General features: G+C 35.7%; 2 protein-coding genes across 3 annotated transcripts in view; both read right to left on the bottom strand.

Annotated features, from left to right (window-relative positions):
• The window catches only part of LOC123861390 (olfactory receptor 4F15), a 38,455-nt gene extending 22,684 nt beyond the window's left edge, over nt 1–15,771 (bottom strand). The window contains exon 1 of one of the 2 annotated variants that reach the window (XM_045900428.2): nt 15,677–15,771. The gene's annotated coding sequence lies outside the window, so the exon portion shown is untranslated. The remainder of the gene's footprint in view (nt 1–15,676) is intronic. The other variant, XM_054513622.1, reaches the window with a different exon arrangement.
• Nucleotides 1,677–15,763, bottom strand: LOC123861388 (olfactory receptor 4F3/4F16/4F29-like). Its single transcript, XM_045900426.3, has 2 exons — nt 15,677–15,763; nt 1,677–8,401 (listed from the first exon to the last, which is right to left on the bottom strand). Exon 2 carries the CDS (start codon nt 8,366–8,368, stop codon nt 7,397–7,399), a length of 972 nt encoding a protein of 323 aa, XP_045756382.1. The 5' UTR covers nt 8,369–8,401; nt 15,677–15,763; the 3' UTR covers nt 1,677–7,396.
• Nucleotides 15,772–20,995: the final 5,224 nt, after the last annotated feature.

Raw genomic sequence — 20,995 nt, 5'->3', positions numbered from 1 at the left:
AGAGTCTGTGCTCATAGGAGAATCTTCCCACCAAGTACTCTGGAAAGAACACTTAGGGAGCAGAACCCAGGAAAAGATTTAATTTCTGCTTCAGAAGCAGGTCAGAGAAATGAGACTTGGAATGTCTTGGTAAATATGACACATTTGTACCAGGTGAGGTCCTGCACCTGGTGTTTTGATGGTCTCATTTCTACTTTGTTAACTTGATTGTGTGCCTGTTTATTGACGAGTGTGTGTAGACATAAAATGTTGGATGCCTAGATAAATATTTTACTTAAACCAAACATTGTCTTTTTACCAACCAAAAGATATTCAAGGCCTAGGTTTATGAAATTAATGAATCTCTTCCCCTTCACCTGGAGATAGTCTCTACAATAAATGATGTTGGGAAAACTGGATATCCATGTGCAAGAGAATGAAATTGGACCCTTAGCTTACACCATTTACAAAATCAACTCAAAGTGGATTAAGGACTTTAAACATAAGACCTGAAATTTTTAAACTCCTAGAAAAAAACATAGTGAAGAACTCCTTGACATTGGTCTGGGCGATGATTTTTTGGATTTGACACCAAAAGCACAGCAACAAAAGCAAAAGTAAAAAAGTAGGACTGAATCAAACTCAGAAACTCTGCACAGCAAGGGAAACAATCAATACAATGAAAAGGTAACCTACAGAATGAAAAAAAAAATACAAATTATACATCCAATAGGGGGTTAATATCCACAGTATGCAAAAAACTCATACAACTGCATGGCCAAATAATAATCTGATTAAAATGGGCAAAGGGCCTTAATAGAGATTTCTCCAAAGACATTAAAATGGCCAACAGTTATATGAAAAGATGCTCAAAATCACTAACCATCCAGGAAATGCAAATTAAAATTACAACAAGATATTACCTCACACCTACTAGAACGACTATTACCAAAAAGTCAAAAGATAACAAGTGTTGGGACACCTGGGTGTCTCAGTTGGTTAAGCTGCTGCCTTTGGCTCAGGTCATGATCCCAGGGTCCTGGGTTCGAGTCCCACATCAGGCTCCTTGCTCAGCAGGGAGCCTGCCTCTCACTCTGCCTGCCACTCCCCCTGCTTGTGCTCTTTCTCTCTCTCTGACAAATAAATAAATAAATAAAATCTTTACAAAATATATATATAACAAGTGTTGGCAAAGATGTGAAAAGAAAGGGAGCCCTTGTACACTGTTGATAGGAATATAATACAGTATTAATCACTAGGAAAATAGTATGGAGATCCCTCAAAAAATTGAAAATAGAACTACCATATGATCTAGCAAATCCCACTCCTGGATATATATCCAAATGAAATAAGAATCACTATCTCAAAAAGGTATCTGCACTCCCATGTCCATTTCAACACTATTCACAATAGACAAGAAATGGAAACAACCTAAGTTCATTGACATATGAGTGGTTAAATACACACATACTAAACACACACACACACACACACAGGAATATTATTCAGCCTTTAAAAAGAAGTAAATCCTGCCATTTGTGATAACATAGATGAACCTGGAGGACATTATACTAAGTGAAATAAACCAGACACAGAAAGACAAACACTTCATGATCTCACTTACATACAGAATCTAAGAAAATAAGCAACAGAGTGCCAGAGAATAGAATGGTTGTTACTAGGGACTGGGAGGTGTGCTGAAAGGGATATATTAGTCGAAGAGTACAAGCTTTCAGTTACTAAATGAATAAGTTCCTTAGACCTAATGTACACCATGATGACTACAGTTAATATATTGTATATTTGAAATTTGCTAGGAGAGTAGATTGTAGGTGTCCTCACATAAAAAGGAGGGGTTTAACTATGTAAGGTGATGGATATGTTAATTAACTGATTGGGAGGTAATCACTTCACAATGGGTACATAGATCAAACCATCACATTGTACAATTTAATGTGTACAATTTTTATTTGTCATCATACCTTAATAAAGTTGGGAAAATGAATAAAAATAAATCCCTGTCCACTAACTGTTAAAATATAGACATCTTTTATTTTGATACCTACTAGTGTGTTGCAGAAACCACCTCAAAACAACCTCATACTAGTTAACTAAGAGGAAGCTTTGTGTATGCCAGAAAGAGCTGTACTTGAAGTTTAGTGTTCTTTTTTTTTTCTTTAAGTTCTTGTTCAAGTACTTTGGAGGAGCCTAATGGTATAGAATCAGTAAATAGTTTATCATTTGTTAAGTTATTTTCAGCTTTCAGTAGAACAGTCTTATTAAAATTGGCTCATCCTCTGCCTGGACAACTGCAAAGTGTCTGGCTCTGTGAGAAGGAAGGAACCCCAGGAGGTGTCCACTCAGGCTTCAGTTTTCTCCTCAAATAACATGACTCTGTCATAGACTATCTTGGAGGAGTAGATGGTGCAGTGCCCTCCACTCATGCATAATTTTGTTTGAATATAAGGGAGTTATAAAGTTATTTTATTATATAAATCACCTCTGAGTCTCAGCCCCTTTGAACAGTAAATAGATGGATATTTTTAATGATAGATTTAAAAGACAGGACACAAAAACATATTTTATTGAATTGATGCATGTTTTATATTTATTTTGTTATTAAGTAGAGAGAGAAAAAATATGTTCAGATTTTAGAAGGACAGGTGAGAGACACCCACCAACTTGGAAGTGTGATTAAGAGCAGGGATACTGGAGAAGAAGCTGTGTGGTTTTGCAACCAAGCTTTACCACTTACCACCTCTTTGTCCCTGGGCTAGTTAGTATATCTTTCTGTGCCTCAGTTAAATCATCTATAAAATAAGAATGATAATATTACCTACCTGATTGCTGTATTAAATAAATTAGTGTATGTTAACAACGTAAGAGAGTACCCGCCACATAAATGCTCAATAAATGTTGGTGATGGTGGAGGTGGTAAAAGTAGGACAAAATGATGAATGGGCTTTAAAAAGCCAGTAAGAACATTTTGGATGAGAGAGGAGCTATGAAGTTTCAACCAGGCTTGTAAATGGCACAGTTAAGAGCAAGTAAGGTGATGATAAATCCTGTACTGAATTTTATTTGGAGTGATTGCACATCTAAGTTTCCATATATCAAATAGAAAGTCAAAGAATCACATAATATTTGCAAGGCTGATATCCAAAGGAGCATTCTATGAGGTCACGAGGAGAAAGAGAAGTATAAACAAAACTTATCAAGAGGGAAAAGAAACAATTTCATACATACAACAATCATAAGCCCAAGGCTAATTTTGACAAAAAGAAATATCTCTTACTTGGTTAAGCTAAGGTCTTAACCTGTAATTATCCTAATAAATATATATTTTACAAATAAAGAAGTCCAAAGTAGCATCGGAAGAAAAGTGAAGGTAGAAGAACAAAGTAAATTCCTGAATGAAGTCTGAAACTAATATAACACTCTATGTTAACTAACTGGAATTAAAATAAAACTATTAAAAAATAGGTAAACTGAAAATAAAAGAAGTCTGAGACCTGTTCGTGGTTTAAGACAGATTCAGGGGCACCTGGGTGGCTCACTGATCAAGTCCTGCATCAGGCTCCCTGCTCTGCGGGAAGCCTGCTTCTCCCTCTGCCACTCCCCCTGCTTGTGTTCCCTCTCTTGCTGTGTCTCTCTCTTCAAATAAATAAATAAAATCTTTAAAAAAAAAAAAAAGAAAGGAAGTGGGGGCAATGAGAGATAATACTTTATATTAGTACTTACAAGTGAATACAAAAGAAAAAGGTAAATTTTCTTACATCTAGGAAGAGGAAGTGAATGTTTGAATAACCTTATCTAATTTTTTGATATAAATTTCATGTTCAAGAATGTTTATTTAAAAAATAAGAGAGAATACTTATTCCAAAGAGTTTCTTTTATTAAATCTTTCCCTCTAACCAGCTCTAGAAGCATTAGTATTTTAATTTCACATTTCCTCTAAACCTTTAATAGATAGTTGGAGATGGGAGGAGACCAGAAATGTCTGTGAGATTTAAGAGTATAATTTTAAAGTGGGAAACACTTTGACAGAAAAACATATGTAAAAGAAAAACACAAGAATTTCAATTTTCCCTAGGTAAATCCCTAAATGTAATGTGATCTCAATACAGATATCATCAAGCCTTTTTCACGAGCTAGATAAATTGATTATAAGTTTCGTTTCAAAGATCAAAAAAAAAACAAGAATCATTAAGTAATCTTAAAAGGGAAAATCATGGGGAGGAGGAGGAGGAAAGACTCTCTAACAGATATTAAAATATATTAAAAGCCTCTGTAAATAAAAATTAAAGGAATAGACAGATAGATTAATGGGACCTAATAGAAAATACAGAAACATTCCCAACTGCAATTGGAAATTTAGTATTCACTAAAGATGATCTTTCAAATCAGTGGAAAATATATGGACATTTTAACGAATGACTTGAGGAAACTAGAAAACTACATGTAGAAATGGTTATGTTAGTCCCATTTCTGATGCTATATAGTAAGATAACTTCCAAATGATGCAGAGGTTTAAATATTTTTAAATGAAGACACACAGGTATTAGAAGGAACAAGAGTGAATTTCTCTATAACCTGAGAAAACATTTCTAATTATAACTCAAAATCCAAATGCAGAAAGAAAAGATAGCTAAATTTTACAATATAAAAATAAGAACCTTTGTATTGCCAAAACCACCATAAACAATGGGAAAATATTTGCTACTTAAATGACAAAGTTTACATATATCTAACATACGAAAGTTGTCTGAAATAGTTGACCATGTATGTGTGAGTTTATTTCTGGGCTCTTAATTCTGTTCTTTGATTTGTCTATTTTTGTGCCAGGACCATACTGTTTTGATCACTACAGCTTTGTAGTATATCTTGAAATCTGGGATTGTGATACCTCCAGCTTTGTTCCTTTTTCTCAAGATTGTTTTGGCTATTTGGGTATTTTGTGATTTCATACAAATTTTAGGATTTTTTTTGTTCTATTTCTGTGAAAAATACCATTGATATTTTGATAGAGATTTTCACTGAATCTGTAGATTGTTTTAGGTAGTATGGCCATTTCAACATTAATTCTTCCAATCCATGAGCATGGAGTGTCTTTCCATTTGTTTGTGTCATCTTTGATTTCTTTCATCAATGTCTTACGCTTTCCAGAATACAGGTCTTTCATCTCTTTGGCTAAATTTATTCCTAGGCATTTTCTTTTCTGATGCAATTGTAAATGGGATTTTTTTTCTTAATTTTCCTTTCTACTATTTTGTTAATAGTGCATAGAAATGCAACAGAATTCTGTATATTGATTCTGAAAAAATAAAAAACAAAATACCTGAAATGAAAATTTCACTAAGTAGAATAAACAGCAGATAAAAGATGTAACAATCCTAACAGTCACTAGTGAGATAAGAAAACCATGACCAGGGAACCTGGGTGGCTCAGTCAGTTAAGCGTCTGCCTTCATCTCAGGTCATGATCCCAGCGTCCTGGGATCAAGCCCCACATTGGGCTCCCTGAGCAGGGAGTCTTCTTCTCTCTCTCCCTCTGCCCCTCCCCCTGCTCATGCTCTCTCTCTCAAATAAATAAATAAAATCTTAAAAAAAAAAAAAAAACCCAGAGTAAGTGGTAAACAGAAATAATAAAGAAAAGAGTATTATTAATAGAAAAGAGAAAAATAAGGACAAAATCAGTAAAATCAAAAGCTTGTGTCTGAAAAGTTCAACAGAACTGATAAACTTCTCACCATACTGATCAGAAAAAAAAAAGAAAAAGGAAAGAGAAAATTACCAATATCAAGAATGAAAGGGGAAAAAAAAAATTAAAAAAAAAAATTAAAAAAAAAAAAAAAAAGAATGAAAGGGGATACATTACTGCAGATCCTACAGGTTTTACAAGAATAGGGAATATTATGGACAACTTTTTGCCAGTAAACTTAACAACTTATATGAAATAGATAAAATGTTTGAAAGAGAGAGACAGACAGACAGACAAACCAAGAAACAGACTCTTAACCATAGAGAACAAACAGATGGTTACCAGACAGGCGATGGGGTTGGAATGGATGAAATAAGTGAAGGGGATTAAATAGTGCAGTAGGATGAGCCCTGCTTTCCTTCTCAGTAGGGAGTCTGCTACTCTCTCTCTCACACTCTCTCTTTTTCTCTGCCCCTCCCCACTGCTCATTCATAACAAGTCGCCTAGCCCACACATGAATAATAATGCCTTCACTCAACACCCACTCCTATTTGGTAACACAGAAAAAATAGTGAGATAGTCTTTGGATAATTATTTATACCACTTCTGAACAGTATATTTATTTTTTAAATAATTATATGTAATATATTTCATCACATGGAAAGTTTAATACATTTCTTCATTATAGACAGTTCATTAATATATCTCTTCATTTGTAGACAGCTTTGTAATAAATTTTCTTCTGTAATGTCTACACTTTGTATTTGCTATTTATTTAGTTATAAACCTGATTCATATAATGTAGAAATCTTTTGCATTTTATTTATTTATTTATAAACCAGTGCCACCTATCCTTAGATCCAAAATATTCAATCCATTTATAATCTTTTAATATTCACATAGTTTCCTTTACCATATAAAAATTATTTAGGAAATAATTGGGGTAAAATATAATTATGATACACACTGAGTGGTATAGGAATTTACAACTTCTGGTCTCAAAACATTGGATTAAATAATAATATTAAAGTTTCCTGAGTTGTCACTCTATGATTTATCCCAAATTTGACCTTCCAATCCCAACTAAATCTAAAAACCTCAGTATTGGGGCACCCGGGTGCCTCAGTCAGTTAAGTGTCCAACTTTTGATCTCAGCTCGGGTCTTGATCTCAAGGTTGTGAGTTCAAGCCCCACACTGGACTCCATGCTAGCCATGGGTTCTACTTAAAAAAAAATTTTTTTTAAATAAAAACCTTAATATTAACTAAATCTGAGCGTGGATAGTCAAATCCACATGTTAGAAGCCTCAAATTCTGAAAGCTACCTAAGCAACTGTCTTCATTTTGTGTATTCCTCCAAGTATATAAACACAAGAAACTCAGAGGGCATGAATATCAATACACATATAGATTAGAAGAGATACGTCTTTGAGAATCACTACCAAAGAGAAGAGTATCCAACATTTTGTTTTAATGGAAAATGTGCCCAGTATGTGAGATTTCATATTCTTCTATAATAAACAAGAAAGACACTACATTTAAAGGCTGAATTCACTCTTCCTCAATACTTCCAGGATCCACAGGGTAAGAGTCCTTATGAAAAACTGACCAGATCAGAACAGAGTCCTTGAGAATCTTCACAGTGGACATTAAAATTACTAACTAAAGTGAAAGGATTTATGAAAAGTTTAATTAAAGAGATTAATTTTCAAGAATAGTCAAGATGAATCTGGATGGCTTTGATTGGTCATGAAAGAACTCTTCCTGAAACTTAGAATCTTACCAAATAGTCTCCTCATTGCCATTTTCATCTCCTTATTTCTGAATGTATAGATAACAGGATTCATAAAAGGAGTGATAAGGGCATCAAAGATGGCTAAAAATTTATCTATGGGTAAGGTAGGGAATGGCCACACATAGACAATAATGCAAGGACCAAAGAAAAAGACCACCACAGTGATGTGAGCAGAGAGAGTGGAGAGGGCCTTGGATGAACCACCTGAAGAATGTTTTCGAACAGTGACCAGGATGAAGATGTAAGACACAATCAAGATGAAGAACGTGCCCATGGAGATGAAACCACTGTTGGCAGTGACCAGAAATTCCAGTCTGTATGTGTCTACACATGCAAGTTTGATGAACCGAGGAAAATCACAATAAAAACTATCCATTTTGTTGGGACCACAAAAGGGCAAGTTTACAACAAAAGCCAGTTGGGCCACAGAATGGATGAGTCCAATGGTCCAAGCAACAGCCAAAAGAGAAATGCACATTCTTAGGCTTATAATGGTTAGGTAGTGGAGGGGCTTACAGATAGCAATGTATCGGTCATAGGCCATGACTATAAGCAGCACCATCTCCGTACCCCCAAAAGTGTGAATAAAGAACATCTGAGTAATGCACCCTGTCAAGGAGATGACTTTATGTTTTCTGAAAAGATCATAAATCATCTTTGGGCTTGCAATGCTGGAAACACCCGTGTCAATGATGGAAAGATTCGCCAGCAAAAAGTACATGGGGGAATGTAAGTGATGGTCTGAGATGATCGTAAGCACAATGAGAAGGTTTCCTAGCATACTTGCTATGTAAAATATAGTAAGAAACAAAAAAAGAAGAATCTGAATCTCCCAAGAACTGGTGAGTCCCAGCAACAAAAATTCAGACACCACAGAGTGATTTCCTCCATCCATCAACTTCTTGTGCTAGACCAATCCTGAAGATACCTGAAGAGCATAAGAGGGAGAAAAACATGATTTTTAAGTTGAAAGGGAAGCCTGGCTATAGGGTTACACAAATAATTCAGAAACAGATCCCAAAATATCTGATAATTTAGCGTAGTGCAAAAAATAGTTAAATTGAAAGAGGAAAGAATGGGTCATTTAACACACAGTGCCATTATTATTTTATTCACCTGGAAGAAATTAGAAGTGAACTTATATTTTAAAATATATACAAAAATAATAAAGCACAGTCCTAAATAGAAAATAAAACAAAGTATTGAAAGAAAATATAAGGTGTACATGTATGATCCAGGAGTAAAGGAGATCTTAAAAGCCGTATGTATAAAAAAGTAATAGCTGTGTTTTTTTTTAAGATTTTATTTATTCATTTGACAGAGAGAGTGAAAGAGCACAAGCAGGGGGAGCAGCAGAAGGAGAGGGAGAAGTGGGCCTCCCACAGAGCAGGGAGCCCGATGCGGGGCTTGATCCCAGGACCCTGGAACCATGACCCGAGCCGAAGACAGACACTTAACAACTGAGCCACCCAGGCCCCCCCTCTATTCTTATTTTAAAATAAGATGCCAATGGGGCGCCTGGGTGGCTCAGGCTGTTAGGCTACCAACTTGATTTCGGCTTTGCTAGTGATCTCAAGCCCCATGTCAGGCTCCAAACTGGGCATGGAGCCTGCTTGGGATTCTCTCTCTCCCTCTCCCTCTGCCCCTTTCCTCCCCCGACCCAAAAAATATAAAAATAATAATAAAAATAAATTTAAAATAGATAAAATAAGATGCCAACTATTTTCCCTACCAATATGTTCTATTTCCTTCCTGCCTTACCCCAACACCAATTAAGATAAGACCTTTAAAATACCTTTCTCCCCAACTTCTTACCTCCTTCCTTCCATTTAAATTAAATCAGTTCCTTTTTGTCTTTCTCGAACTTCTAATTATTTTATATATTATGCCTCCTGAGTCCTCCCTGTTTGGTTTCCCTTCATGATTTCTATCTCATTATCTTTACCCTATATGCTTCAAGATACCCATTACTCCTAATCTTCTAGTCTCAAATTTAGATTTCAAGAATAATCATCTTTTGTTTAAATTCATCTCAATAGTTCAGTTCCAGAGGGTCTTGTTTATATTTCCCGTGAATCCCTTTGCATGCTAATATTACTTTTTATTGAAATTAGCATCTGCTTCTTCCAACAGCCTTGTGTCCAACATCAGCCTAATATCACATATACTTAATATATTCTTTACACATATAAATTCTAATATCTGAGATGAAATTTCCAAAATCATCTATATCAATCTGTCTGATTTCAAGATTTATTCGATATATCCAGTCTAGTCTGGTACTGTTTTTACTTCTCTAAACTCTCAGGGATGTAAATGCCACCTAATACATAGTGTCCTTGTTAAGTATTGTTAGAATAATAATTTGACAATAGAGAAGTGCCTAAAAATCTGTGAAGTAAGTAAACATCATGTCACTGGGGTTTGAAGTAAACTATAACTCTGTTACAATATTCTTACGTATTGCTTTATGATAAAGTGATTAAAGAAAAGCTGACTTGAGAGTTTGATTTTTTTTTAGTTTGATTTTTTTTAAGGCTCCAAACTAAGAATTAATATCATCCCAAATATTTTCTGTCACAGTGAAGGTTGGTCTTGAAGACAAGTGAAATTTTCTTTACAAGGTAACAAAGAACTAGAATTTAAAATAAATATCCAATCCTGTTAATCTTTCTATGTATACAGATTTGGTTATTATGTTGTTTATTTAAATTGGTTAATTCATATTCTTTCTATGTTTCTTGTTCTGGAGAGACAGATGTAAAATATTGGTTAAAAGTGAAGAATCACAAACCAGACTACTGGGTTTAAACTTGCCTTATCCACTCCCTACCACTAACCCTTGAAAGAGGATTTCAACTCCCTCCATGTTGACCTCAGTCCGTACCTTCTAATTGATTAAATTCTTCTTTCTAGCTTATCTCTGAATTTAGACAACAGACCCTGCAGGCAAAGCATCCCCTGATGGAAACCAAACGTACCCCCTTGGAGCAACAGGGACTGCCCTGACACCAGCATGACCTTGCATGATTGACCTCAGGACAATGATTCACCGGATCTTTACTGCCCACTGCAGTTACACCCTGACCTCAGATAACTTACTTAATCTTAATTGTGTCTAAGTTTACTCATCTGTTAAATTGAAGTAATAATAGTCTGGCCTCAAAAATTGCTATGAGTAAAGAGCTTAGAACAGTATTGAACACATAGCAAGAATTCAATAACTGTTAGCTGTAATGATGTTATTTTAACATCCTTAGTTCACTAAACTCTTCTGGTAGTCCTAAGTCTCAGACTTGTCTCCCTCATTTTTGTCCTCTGTTCACTATATACATTATTTAAGACCTTGTCTTGTTCTCCTCCTAATGGGCTTCTTTTATATTCTAATTATACCCTCCCCAAAAGTTTGACCACTGTGTGAAAGACAGCATATATGAAAGGGTTTAATACTTTCATTAGAATACAAATGCTAGTTGAATCCAAATAGGTATATCACTCATTCCTTAATTCTATCCTAAACGGTATAGTCTAATTTCCCATAGTCTACTAAACACTGTCACTTAACACTTATATATCAGTCACTATATAAGTGTCTATATAAGTGTCACTTAACACTTATATATCAGTCTTGTGCTTGTGGAATTTCACATGACTACCACAAAGCTAATAATCATCACTTTCCTCCCCATGCAGCTTTTCTTTCAGATCTAGTATAACATGACAAGCATCTTACCCGCTCAGCTCTTCTCAAATCCTCCACTTGCTTTCACTAACCATTACCAAAACCCTACTATACAGGACAACTGATCTCTCCCTATCTAACCTGAATATGGCCATCAGATTACTCTTTCATTGCCTCTGAAAGTACAAAATCCTAATTTAGAAGGTGCTGCTACAATTTGGCTCCATAGCATCTTTCCAGGATGCTTCTATTTTCAAAAAATATTTATTCCTCTTTAATACTATCTGCTCTGTTGCCTATAGATGACTTCCTTCTTAAGTCCCTACATTCTGACAGCTGATGTGAGGCCACTGAGCGAATGGTCAAGAAAGAATTCTTGAGACATCTTCGGTGCAAAAATGTGCTTTTATTATAGCACAGGGATAGGACCCATGGGCAGAAAGAGCTGCACTGGTATTGTGAGGAGTAACTGATTATATACTTTTTAGGTAGTGAGGGTTAGGAATAACATAAGTCTCAAAGGAATTTGTGTATGCTGAAAGCAAGGTCTCCAAGACCTTGGAGAGCCAGCTATTATCAAGATAAGGTTATTCTTTGTTGTTTTAATAAAGCATTAGTCATGAGACCCTTTAGATGTGTGTTAGTGGGCCACATGTTGAAAGATGATTGTTATCATATCCTGGAGGTTTGCAGTTATCAGAGTGAATTTCACTAACCAAAGCAAAGCTATATTGATCGAACATTAAAGAAAATCTTAAGGGAATTGTAGGAGTGTTACACCCTGTATGTCTCAGGGATTTATCAGTGGGCTGCAAGTTGTAAGGAGACTTCATTTTAGCTACAATTCCTTTGCCTTTGTTCCCCTCATCATCACGAAGATCACTAAATACCTTGGAGTAGCTAAATCTTCATCCTTATGATCTCTCTGCATCATTTCATACTGTTCACCATTTCCTACTTTCTGAGAAATATTATAAATAGTGGGATGTATAGAGACTTTGTCATTTTTCTCCCTGTTGGTAATGTCTATTCTATAAACTGGACCTAGTAAGATAATCCCTCAAGTAAGAATTTTAACTAGTCATTAACATAGGAAAGGACCTAAATCCTTACGGATTTACATTCTCATTATGTTGTACACCTGAAACTAACATACTATCATATGTCAGTTATACTTCAGTTTTTAAAAAGACAAAAAGGGTTAGCCAAAAGGAATATTTAAACAAAGGACAGAGAAGAACTGGAGGTAGTAGATGGACAGTGCGAACATTAAAGGAGGCTTGAATTGTCACTCCACGGGGAAAAAATGGGTTAATTTTTTTTTCTACCTGGTTTACAGTTGGATAGAAAAATCAAAAGTTATTCCCTGTACAGGGGCCAGAGACATTTCTGTTCATTAAACTTACAGAAAGATTCGTAAGGAAAAAGTAGTGATCTAAGAACATAGTTAGTAGAATCTCTGATACTAATACAATATTATTTTAAAAGATTCACTTCCAGATAGTTAGGAAGATCATCTTACTTAATTTTCCTCTTTCTGACCATTCTCATGTGGGCACAATTGAAAAAAAAGACTTCTAACTAGAGTCATTAACATATGAAAGGACTTAAATGTCAAAGCTTAGAGGCCAAAGGGCAGAATGTGTCTAAACACACAGTGCATAACTTAACTTCAAATAAATGCAAATGTGTAAATTCTAAAACCTACTTTGGGCATCCTTTTGAGTTTCCTAAATGATTTTCTTCACTCCTCTCCAAACCCTCAGATACAATTTTCTTAGGATGATTATTTAGGAGCAATTACTTTTGCTGAATCCTCAGTATAGATGGAAACTATCATTATCCACTGGATATTGATCTTTTATACATGTGAAAAATGCCAAAGGGGCCATCAACTAAAACTGCTGATCAATGAGTCAGCCATATTATTTTTTTTTTTAAGATTTTATTTATTTTTTAGAGAGCGAACGAGAGAGAAACAGCATGAGAGGGGAGAGGGTCAGAGGGAGAAGCAGGCTCCCCGCTGAGCCGGGAACCCAATGTGGGACTCGATCCCAGGATCCTGGGATCATGACCTGAGCCGAAGGCAGACGCTTAACCATCTGAGCCACCCAGGCGCCCCCATATCATTTTTGTAAACTCTCACACCTCTTCTTAATCTTATTATATCCAGAATAAATACTTTAAAAAAAAAATTTTTTTTGAGTATAGGTGCCACACAATGTTATATTAGTTTCACAAATATTTTTTATTATTAATGGTGTCTTTTTTTCCTCAGCTCTCTTTAACATATTAATAGTTCTCTGATCCTCTTCACTGTCTACATATCATTTCCATTTCCTTAATGTTCTAATGAATCTTGGTTGTAAAACATTGGTAAGAGTCTAATTATAAATATAATACAATTATTTCCTAAATGTTACAAGTCAGACTTCTATTAATTCTGATCTCACATTGGCTTTAGAAAACCTTAATGTTATATATCATATTAGTATTATATATAATAGCTGTACTGCATCCTCTGGAAATAAAGATGCTGTATGTGAGAATATCATTAGTCCTCATGATTAGCCATATGAGTTATAAATTCATCTGAATTAAGAATGTTTCTATTCTCGGGGCGCCTGGGTGGCTCAGTCATTAAGTGTCTGCCTTCGGCTCAGGTCATGATCCCAGGGTCCTGGGATCGAGCCCCGCATTGGACTCCCTGCTAGGCGGGGAGTCTGCTTCTCCCTCTCCCACTTACCCTGCTTGTGTTCTCTCTCTGGCTGTCTCTCCCTGTCAAATAAATAAATAAAATCTTAAAAAAAAAAAAAAAAGAATGTTTCTATTCTCTCACATAATTACAACTAAGACAATTTCTTCAAGTTCTGCCCTACCAGGAATACTGCTATTTTTATTTTGTTTCATTAATCATTTCCTACAGGTTATGAATACCAAAATTTATAACATCATTTTGCTTTTTCTAAAAGTTTGCAACCTCTAAAAACCTTTCACATCTTTTGTTGTACAATACACAGGGAAGAGTGTAGGAAAGAGAATATGATCCATATTTTACAGATTAGAAAACAAGAACTCAAAGAGATTAAATGGACTGCCTAATTTTGCACAACTAACTGTCAAATTCAAGCCCAATTCTTGCAATTGTTGTAAAGATGCAAGTGAATAAAAGAAGTATGTGAAGAAAATGCCAAAATTTTAACAGTTGCTATCTTCCTATGAAGGGGCTGTAGGTGATTTTTTCCCTTCCTTATACTTTCATAAATTTTCTATTTTGCACATCTATTTCTCTTTTTAAAAAATATTAATTTAAAAAATAAGTTGAAGGTACCTGGGTGGCTAGGTCAGTTAAGCATCTGCGTTCGGCTCAGGTCATGGTCTCAGGGTCCTGGGATCAAGCCCCAGGAGGGTTCCCTGCTCGGCAGGGAGTCTGTTTCTCCCAATCCCTCTGCCCCTCCCCTCCATTTGTGCACTCTCTCTCTCTCAAATAAATAAATAAAATCTTAAAAAAAAAAAAAAAAGCAAGTTGACTCCAGAGTCCAGGCTTTCTTCACTACAGTGCTGTGTAAGTCATTGACAACCTGCAGTCAAAAATAAATTGAAGGGGGGGCACCTGGGTGGCTCAGTCATTAAGCGTCTGCCTTTGGCTCAGGTCATGGTCCCAGGGTGCTGGGATGGAGCCCCACATCGGGCTCCATCCCAGCCTGCTTCTCCCTCTCCCACTCCCTCTGCTTGTGTTCCCTCTCTCGCTGTGTCTGTCTTGTCAAATAAATAAAAATAGTAAATAATAATAATAATAATAAATAAATAAAAATAAAAAATAACTTCAAGGGCATGAGGAAGTAGCTTCTACTACTAAGGTACTTGATAGAAGTTCATAGAAGGCAACGTGGGTCTTTAGTGCCTACTTCCTCATCTCCAGCTCTTCTACCATCTACTGTCATACTGCCTTCTACACCTGTTCAGTTATCTACTACCCTCATGCTGTCTCTGGCTGTCCAAGACCTCCACTGTCATTCTTACCCAGATCTAGTCTCTTCTAAGTTCCCAGCCTCCAGTGTTCTCCTTTCCAGACCCTTTTCAATTAAACCATTTACATGCTGAGCCATATCCACATAAAGTGTGTTAAAAAGAACTCAATAGTTACCTGAATTTATATAAATTTAACTCTCATAAAATTTTCATTTTAGTTCTGTATGTCCATGCGCCATGCTTCCTAACTATTCCAGGCTACTCCCAACTCTTCCACTCTCAACCTGCCCTCCTTGAACATCAGAAAGAGACGTCAACAGCTTGGCACTCAACTTCTAAAATGTTGCCTATACCTAATCCTATATCCCTATGGTGAAATTTTCACATGAGAATTGTAGTTTACTGCATTCCATTGTCTGTTTCATCTATGTTGCATCAAAAAAACAACACAGATGAATCTTCTCTGAGCCCTAGAAATGGCTCACATTCAATGCTGAAAATGTCATTAATCCTATTTGAAAAGAAAGGCAGTGGGAACCAGACTCTTACCTGAGTTAGACCAAAGAATCTATTCTTCTCAAATAGTAGTAGATCAATTCCCTCCAAATTTTGTGACAAGATAGAGAGCTTCCATAATGTAAAAACTATAATTTCTAAAAGAGAAAAATAAGAATTAGTTTAATGGATACAGAGAACCAAATGACAGAAATTGGGAGTGTATAAAACAGAAACTGAAAATACCACTTAGGAATTTATCTACCACACACAAAAAAAAAAAAAAAAACTTAAAGAAAATACAGAATAGGGGAATAGAAAAGAATAAGAAATAGAAGAGATGAAATATGCTGTTTCCTCCTCCTAGAACATCCTCTTCTAGTCAAAATCCCACCCTTGATTCATGATCCAGTTTATTGTCCTCCAAATACCCTTAGCAATACCTTCCCCAGTACACTTAGCAAGAGCCATAGTTCCTTCATCTTGATACTCCTCCCCATGCCTTGCCCAGAATACATGTATCACAAATATGTGGAATAGCAATTAAACTGTGTATCAGGTTAAGAGGAAATAATTACTGAGCAACCATTGGAGAGAGACCCAAGAGTAGGTTGGATTAATGTTCAGTCTGCTAAACTGTAAAACATTTGTTTTGCATACATTTTACATGATAGTACTTGAGGTAGAAGCATTTTTCTAAATTCAGGGGAGGACAATTTCGCATTCTGACTGGACTGTAAACTTTTCCAAAACAAAGAGCTTAATATTGTTTTCCTCAAGTAAAAAAGATTCTAATTAGCAACCTTGAATACTAGTGACCAAAATGATGGTGTGAGTCTTGGGAATAGCCAACTTTTCCTTGATTAGATTTTCCTGGGAATTATTCCTTGGGCTCCACGCTGATTTCCCCCCTGGGGAATTAAAAAGGGCAAAAAGGACTGAAGAAAGAAAAGTAGCTTCTGGATACCAGATTTAATGGTGCTTTAGATGGATGTACAGAAATATTTTTGCTTTAAAATGAATCAGTAGAGGGGTGCCTGGCTGGCTCAGTCAGAAAAGTGTGCAACTCTTAATCTCAGGGTCATGAGTTCCACCCTCACATTGAGTCTATAAGTTACTTACATAAATAAATACATACATACATAAACTTTTTAAAAAATAATAAAATAAAAAATAAAATGAATCAGTAGAAGTATCTAAGAAATCCAACACACCAGAATGCTTGAGAAGCAGATAGAAAGGGAAACAGTATTACTCTACTATAGTACTAACAAAGATTTCATGGCAAAAACACTAATCAATGAGAATAAGGAGGTAACAGCAAATGAAAAACCACAAGACAAAAAACTATCTCTCACTTTAACAATTTTGGCTCTCTAGATGCCTTTTAGTCCCACAAAATTCAAAATCCAGGACCTTAGACTACACAAATTTTTCATCAGAGTGCTATCAAGTTATAAAGCAGTCATTACTGGAGTATAAAAGGAATTATGTCAGAAAGTTTTAAAATAAATACACCTTGGGGCTCCTGGGTGGCTCAGTCGTTAAGCATCTGCCTTCAGCTCAGGTCATGGTCCCAGGGTCCTGGGATGGAGCCCCGCATCGGGCTCCCTGTTCAGCGGGAGGCGTGCTTCTTCCTCTCCCACTCCCCCTGCTTGTGTTCCCTCTCTCGCTGTCTCTCTCTCTGTCAAATAAATAAATAAAATCTTTTTAAATTTTTTTAAAAAAATAAATACATCTTTTCCATAAAAGCCTTCCTTGACCACATTTAACAAAAGAGGTTATTATGCTTTTCTTTCATTGTCCTATAATCATTCCCTCTGCTTCTATTATCAGCATCTTTGGGTATTATTGTTTAGGAATTATTTCCTCATATTAACTCTTTTTTTTATTTAAATTCAATTAGCCAACATATAGTGCCTCATTAGTTTTTTGTTTTTTTGTTTTTTTGTTTTTTTATTTGAGAGAGAGAGAATGAGAGAGAGCACATGAGAGGGGGGAGGGTCAGAGGGAGAAGCAGACTCCCTGCCGAGCAGGGAGCCCGATGCGGGACTCGATCCAGGGACTCCAGGATCATGACCTGAGCTGAAGGCAGTCTCCCAACCAACTGAGCCACCCAGGCGCCCAGTGCCTCATTAGTTTTTGATGTAGCGTTCAATGATTCATGTATAATGTATAATGATTCAATGATTCATGTATAACACTCAGTGCTCATCACATCATGTGCCCTCCTTAAGGCCATGCCACCTCCTTAACCCATTTTCCACATCCCCTCACCCATCTCCCTTTCTGCAACCCTCAGTTTGTTTCCCAGAGTCAAGAGTCTCTCATGGTTTGTCTCCCTCTCTGATTTCCTCATATTAACTCTAACAAAGAATTACAATTGATGGGCTCCAACATCACACCCTGCCATAATCTGACCAGTAAAGTCAAGCAAGCAGAGGTACACAGTGCAGAACATATAGTCAATATTTAATAAATATTAATTTTAAAAATATTTGACTAATTTTTCTAATGTAGTTTAGAATAATTTTTTAAATTAATTAATGTATTCAAATGGTTAATCCCTCATAGACATAGCCTTTACAATGATCAGCTGTTAAAAGAATTCCATGAGGTAGAACTATTGTCTAGGTTTTACATATTTGTAAAGAATTTATGGAGAAAATGGACTTTAAAAATCCATCTGTGTGTTATTTAAAGACATAAAGGTATAGAAAACATATATATCTTAATGAAAGAAGATGTTACTTGAGCGATTTATACACAGTGTAGTGTCAATGAGCGAAGCATACAGCTAGTCCATTACACTTCTACACATACATTTACCAACACTTATAACTTAATGAAAGGAGAGGTTAGCTGAAGGGCACATTATACACAATGTGGTTTCAATGAGTTAAGAATATGGCTATGCCCATATGCTTCCACCCATCGGTTTCCAAACACTTGTATCTTAATGAAAGCAGATGCTAGGTGAAGGCCCCTTATAAATACAATGTATGGAATATTACTGAGCCATATAAAAGAATGAAATCTTGCCATTTGCAATGACATGGATGGAGCTAGAAAGTATTATGCTAAGCGAAATAAGTCAGTCAGAGAAAGACAAATACCATATATTTCACTCATATGTGGAATTTAAGAAACAAAACAAACAAGCAAAAGGAATGAAAAAAGAAAGAGACAGGCAAACCAAGAAACAGACTCTTGTTAATTTGATCAAGCAAGAGAAAATTATATACTTATATATCTTCTTTGGAAAAATGTGTGTTCAAGTTCTTTGCTCATTATTTTCAGAAGCCAGTATAACTTTTATTGTCTATAAATGCTACTTCTTTATTAAATATCATAAAAGAACTTTTCCATTAAATGTCATTAGTTATATTCCATTCATAACATGCTATATGCATAATGTTACAGAGTATATATGTAAAAGGCATTTGTATAATTGTTATAAACTTCACGTATTATTTGTCATGTAAATGGTATATGAATCTTAATATACTGTTTTTTTTAAAAAGTATAATTTAACAGTGCCAAAATTTGATAATGATATGTCTAAGTTAAATTTAAGTATGTTAAACAGAAAACTATGGGCAGAGAGAGTCTAGCCTTTCTTCTTAGAAATTTGGAACTTTTTAAAAAATTGTCTAAATAATCTAATTTCTTTTTTTAATTTAATTTATTTATGCTCATGAAGTGAAAACTCAAAATAATCTATGATGTCATCTACTTGTAATTGAATTTTTCCTACATCCCACTGTTTACAACAATGATTTCTTCCACAAAATCTCCCTAGAAATATATTCTCTTAGGACTTTGCCCATTTTTTAATTTGGTATTTGGTTTTTTGCTGTTGAGTTATTTGAGTCCCTTATATAGTTTATAAATTAACCTCTTATGAGATACATGGTTTACAGGTATTTTCTCCCATTCCACAATTGTCTTTTGACTCTGTTGATTGTTGCCTTTGCTGTGCAGAAGCTTTTTAGTCCCACTTGTTTATTTTTGTTTTTGTTACCTGTGTGCTGTTGATGTTATGTCCAGGAAATCATTGCCAAAACCAATGTCAAGAAGCTTTTTTCCTCTGTCTCCTCCTAGAAGTTTTATAGTTTCAGATGGACATTTAAGCTTTTATTTATTTATTTATTTCAGATTTTATTTGTCAGAGAGAGAAAGAAAAAGAGCACAAGCAGGGGGAGCGGCATGCAGAGGGAGAAGCAGGCTCCGCACTGAGCAGGGAGCCCGATGCTGGGCTTGATTCCAGCACCCCGGGATCATGACCTGAGCCGAAGGCAAACGCTCAACCAACTGAGCCACCCAGGCGTCCCAGACATTTAAGCTTTTAACCATTGTGAGTTGATTTTTGTGTATGGTGTAAGTTAGGGATCCATTCTTGTTGTTGTTAACCTTAAAAATAAAGCTGCCATTTATTTTACCAGCAAAAAAATGGGTTTATTTAGGAATAGCAGAGAATTACAATTAGGGACATGCAGTCTATAGCAAAGCCATAGGCGAAATCTGGAGAACAAAGGAGAGGAATACTTTTTTTCGGGGGGGGGGGGGGGGGCGGTTGGGAAGGGCTGTTATAAACCAAAAGTGCATTGAAGTAAACTGGGAGTTCAAACCATAGTGGCTTCTCATTGGCTGAATTGTGACAGTCCCTTGTAGGCTGGGCTGTTGCCCGGGAGGAAGAAACCTTCTTTCCCTCTGCTGAGATAATAAAGTACTATCCAGTGCAAAGACCTTCTTTTTCTGTTGTATTTGAAATTGGCAACAAGTGGTAAGACATGAGAGCTCCACCTATTGGCCTTCTTACTCCATTTTGGTGAGGTTTCCCTGCATTAATTTTCACATTTTGCATGTAGATATTCAGTTTTTCCAACACAATTTGTTAAAGACACTATCCTTTCCCCATTGTGTATTCTTGGCACTCTTGTCAAGGATCAGTTGACCATACACATACATGGGTTTATGTCTTGGCTTTATAGTCTGTTGCATTGTTCTATAAGCCTGTCTTTATGCATACCTTACTGTTTTAATTATTGTAGCCTTATAGTATTTGAAATCAGTAATTTGAAATTAGGAAGTGTGATGCCTCCAACTTTCTTCTTTCTCAAGATCATATAAATGGTCAATAGGGATATGAAAATATGCCCAACATTATTAATTATCAGGGAAATGCTATAATGAGATATCACCTCACACCTATTAGGATGGCTATTATCAAAAAAAGAAAAACATGGTAATGGGTATTAAAGAGGGCACGTTCTGCATGGAAAAAAAAAAAGTACATGGGAAACTATGCTATAAAGATACAAATAAAGTGGTTTGCTCCATCTAAAATGAAAAAGAAAGAAAGAAAAACGT

The sequence above is a fragment of the Mirounga angustirostris genome, unplaced genomic scaffold, assembly GCF_029215605.1.
Source record: "Mirounga angustirostris isolate CCGP_5_RB_7025 unplaced genomic scaffold, mMirAng1.0.hap1 SCAF_9, whole genome shotgun sequence".
NCBI classification, from domain to species: Eukaryota; Metazoa; Chordata; class Mammalia; order Carnivora; family Phocidae; genus Mirounga; species Mirounga angustirostris.
Note: the sequence above shows the minus strand (reverse complement) of the source record. Positions and strands in the feature narration are given on the sequence as shown.

Excerpts from the sequence above, each read along its gene's own strand:
- LOC123861388 (XM_045900426.3), bottom strand. The coding sequence starts at position 8,368 with ATGGATGGAGGAAATCACTCTGTGGTGTCTGAATTTTTGTTGCTGGGA.